Source organism: Danio aesculapii, chromosome 3, assembly GCF_903798145.1.
Source record: "Danio aesculapii chromosome 3, fDanAes4.1, whole genome shotgun sequence".
In the NCBI taxonomy this organism is placed as follows: Eukaryota; Metazoa; Chordata; class Actinopteri; order Cypriniformes; family Danionidae; genus Danio; species Danio aesculapii.
The window spans coordinates 32518718-32522143 of NC_079437.1; the positions used below are offsets into that span (position 1 = coordinate 32518718).

A 3426-nucleotide genomic window follows, 5' to 3' on the forward strand; every position below is an offset into this window, starting at 1 on the left:
AAAATAGAAATATTAAACAGTTTTTTACAATAAAAATGAAAGAAACTTTTTGGGCTACTCAACAGGTTTAGTTTAATTAATGTAAAAGTGAAAGTGAAGTTTAATGTTTTTTTCCTGGTTTTATTAGGTATGGGTTTGTGTAAAATGTTATTATATAAAGAGTTCAGATGCAAAAACCTCTAAGTGCCATCTGAAATTTCCATAGAAAATGAACATTTTTCTTAGCCTCCTTTGTTTATGTTGAGATATTTCACATTAAAGAGCAGTAAAAGGACTTGCCACTTTGCCATAAAAGTGATATTACTGAACATACACACAGGAGCCTGATAAAAATGCTTATTTTAGAGGAAACTTTAGATGGCATTTAGAGGGTTTTGCATCTAAACTCTTCATATGCTTCATTGTTTAATAGTCTGATAATATTTCTTCCTAATTTCAAATAAACAATATTGAAATTTAAAGCATCCCCTCCCCCTAGAAAATGACATTTTTATCAGAATAACAAATGTTCAATTATTGTGACTGAAATCTGTAACTTATAATACATTTATTAAAAAAAAACATAAATATTTTAAAAATCATAAATAGTCATAAGTCATACATAGTGATTAAAATCAAAAACACTACAAACTGGTACAGAGATAAGCAGAAGTAAACTTCTGTAATGGCAAATGGGAAAATGGACTAGTAAAAAGTAAAATATTTATATTCACATCTGCTTTTGTGAGAAGTGGCCATAACTTAAATTTATAAAACTTTAAAATATGAATCATATTTCAATTTAATGATATAATTATGTAAATATTCTTTTGTAATATAGTATAGAACAGTGTTCTAATATATTCTATTTTTTTCTTATAATTTGATTTGGGTAAGCTAAATTGTCCATAGTGTATTTTAGTGAATGGGAGTTTATGGGTGTTTCCCAGTGATGGGTTGCAGCTGGAAGGGCATCCACTGCCTAATAAAGGGACCCCTGATTAATAAAGGGACAAAGCTGAAAAGAAAATGAATTAATGAATGAATATAATTTTCCAATATAATATGTTCTTATAGATATTATATTTAATTTATTTATTTGTTACATGTTTGAAAACATGCATCATGTATTCTGCTTTTAGGAAATGACATCATGACCACAGTCAGCATATATAGCTTCTGCCTATGGTAAGCAGCTTCTGATGAAGGTAAGGAGAGAACAAACACTCGGGTGTAAAATTAGCATATGACTTGACTCTTGACTCAAGGTCTCATTGGGCAATCCCAAACCGGACACCATGACCAATGACGCCTGTGCAAGGGACATTAAAAGTGACACTGACCCATAAATCAAATTACAACTGTAAACTTATAATAGCAGTCTAAGCAATCATTCTGTTTACTTGTGGCTTCAAATTCCTACTCATGACCTCACCAATGGGAGGTTCTAGACGCTGTTGGAGAAATATATAAACAGGCGAGACCTGAAGCAAGCAGATCACTCTACCAAGAGCACTCAAACTCAAGACAGAGAAAAATGTCTTCCTCCGAGAGAGCTTTCATGGACGACCCTTTCTTTGAGAACACCTACTTCTTGTGGCCCAGACATCGCATGCCTCTTTCCAGCTTCAGAGAGGATTTTCTCCACCGTAGAGCCCAAATAATGCAGAACCTGAGGAGTGAGATCAGAGACAGTTTGCTGAATGAACTTTGTGAAGATTTCTTCCAAACTTTAGATGGTTCCTCAACCTTCTCCAGGCTCTTTAGCACTGACCCAGAGCAGAAGAAGCAGCGGGATGTGTCTCTTACTCTGGACACCCGAGGCTTTTCTCCAGAGGATGTGAGTGTCACAGTGTCTGGACGAAGGCTGGAGGTGATGGCTGGTAAGCGGGCTGAGAAAAATGCTTCTTCGTCATCTGCTGAGTCCCAGGCTCAAGAGTTTGTTCAGGCCGTGCAGCTTCCTGATCACCTGGATGCAGCTTCATTGACCTGCTCCCTTGGTGATGATGGACTCCTGCATATTGAGACACCAGAAGAATCCAAAAACGAGTCCTCAGAGGAGCACGATGTTCCCATTCGCTTCAGGACATCCCTCGATTTCCCCATCAACAAGGACAGATCGAACAAAACAGAGGATGAGAAGTCAAACTAGAACAGACTGATGGCATATTCTGCATTGTATAGTTGTTTTCATGAATCCAGTGGATGATCTTGCTGTAAATGTAAATTTGTTTTGTTTTAATAAATATGTTAATCTGTATGACTTATGACTGCATAAAGTATTTATATATGTTTTCTTTAGCATAGAAATATCAAAGTTTTGAATTACGGTCTGCTGGATGTGCATTTATACACTGTAAAACCCAACAGTCAACTTTATCAAATGAAATGAGTGTAGTTAACTCAAAATTGACTGAAAGTTAATTCTACTCATTTGAAAAGAGTTTTGAACTCAGTGTTGAAGGTAATGAGTTAAATACCTCATTACTTCAACTTAAATGGAGTAAGTTCACCTTACTTATTAGGATTTTTTTTAACTCAAATAGTTTGTAGAATTCGATTTCCTCAAACGGTTTGAGTTGCCTTAACCTACTAAGTTTTACAGTACTCAGTTGGTTTGAGTTCTCTTCATTTATTGGGTTTTATTGTGCTCAAATTGCTTCATTACTCAAATGGATTAAGTTCACAGTGCTCATTAGGATTAGTTTTTTGAACGTAAATGGTTTGTTGCAATCAGTTTCCTCAAATGGCTTGAGTTACCTTAACTTTTTGTGTTTTACAGTGTATAACTGCCAGTTTGGAGTACTGTTTTAACAAATGTCAGTTCTCTGAAAGGGTAAAGATAGGGTGAAAAATTATTAGAATAATACAAATGTATTATGCATTTTAAATTGCCTAATAATCATTTTGTAAAAGTTTGTGCATGGGACGACCTCTTACATCTATTTTAATATTTTACCTTTTGTGTTACAATAACTAAATATAACTGCATTTGCAAATGTTTTATTTGATTTAATACAATAACACATTGGCTGATGCATCATCATCATCCTGCACATGCTAAACTTTATAAATATGATACAAATTAAAAGAAAATACATGTTGTTCTTAATTGTCCCACAGTTTACCTTTTATTTTCATTTATGATTACTTCAGAACCTGATGTCCCTGGTTGCTACCACTTTATAGGTCTGTGGTGATGCAAGTGAATTATGGCATACATATTTACATACAATAAGTGCACATTTACATAAATATACATACTTTAAAAGTCTAATAATAATTCTGTAAAAGTTTGTGCATGGGATGACTTGTTAGAACTATTTTAATATTTGACTAAATTGGCTTTTTTAAATTTGATATCCTACAAATGACACATTTGTTCATCATCATCATCCTGCACATGCTAAACTTTATAAATACATTACAAATGAAAAGAAAATCCAC

The 3426-nt window shown here is 33.8% G+C and overlaps 1 protein-coding gene across 1 annotated transcript; it reads left to right on the forward strand.

Moving 5' to 3' along the window:
* Positions 1-1471: 1471 nt before the first annotated feature.
* On the forward strand, positions 1472-3091 carry hspb9 (heat shock protein, alpha-crystallin-related, 9). The gene has a single exon (XM_056451476.1). It carries the CDS (start codon positions 1517-1519, stop codon positions 2129-2131), a length of 615 nt encoding a protein of 204 aa, XP_056307451.1. The 5' UTR covers positions 1472-1516; the 3' UTR covers positions 2132-3091.
* The last annotated feature ends 335 nt before the right edge of the window (positions 3092-3426 follow it).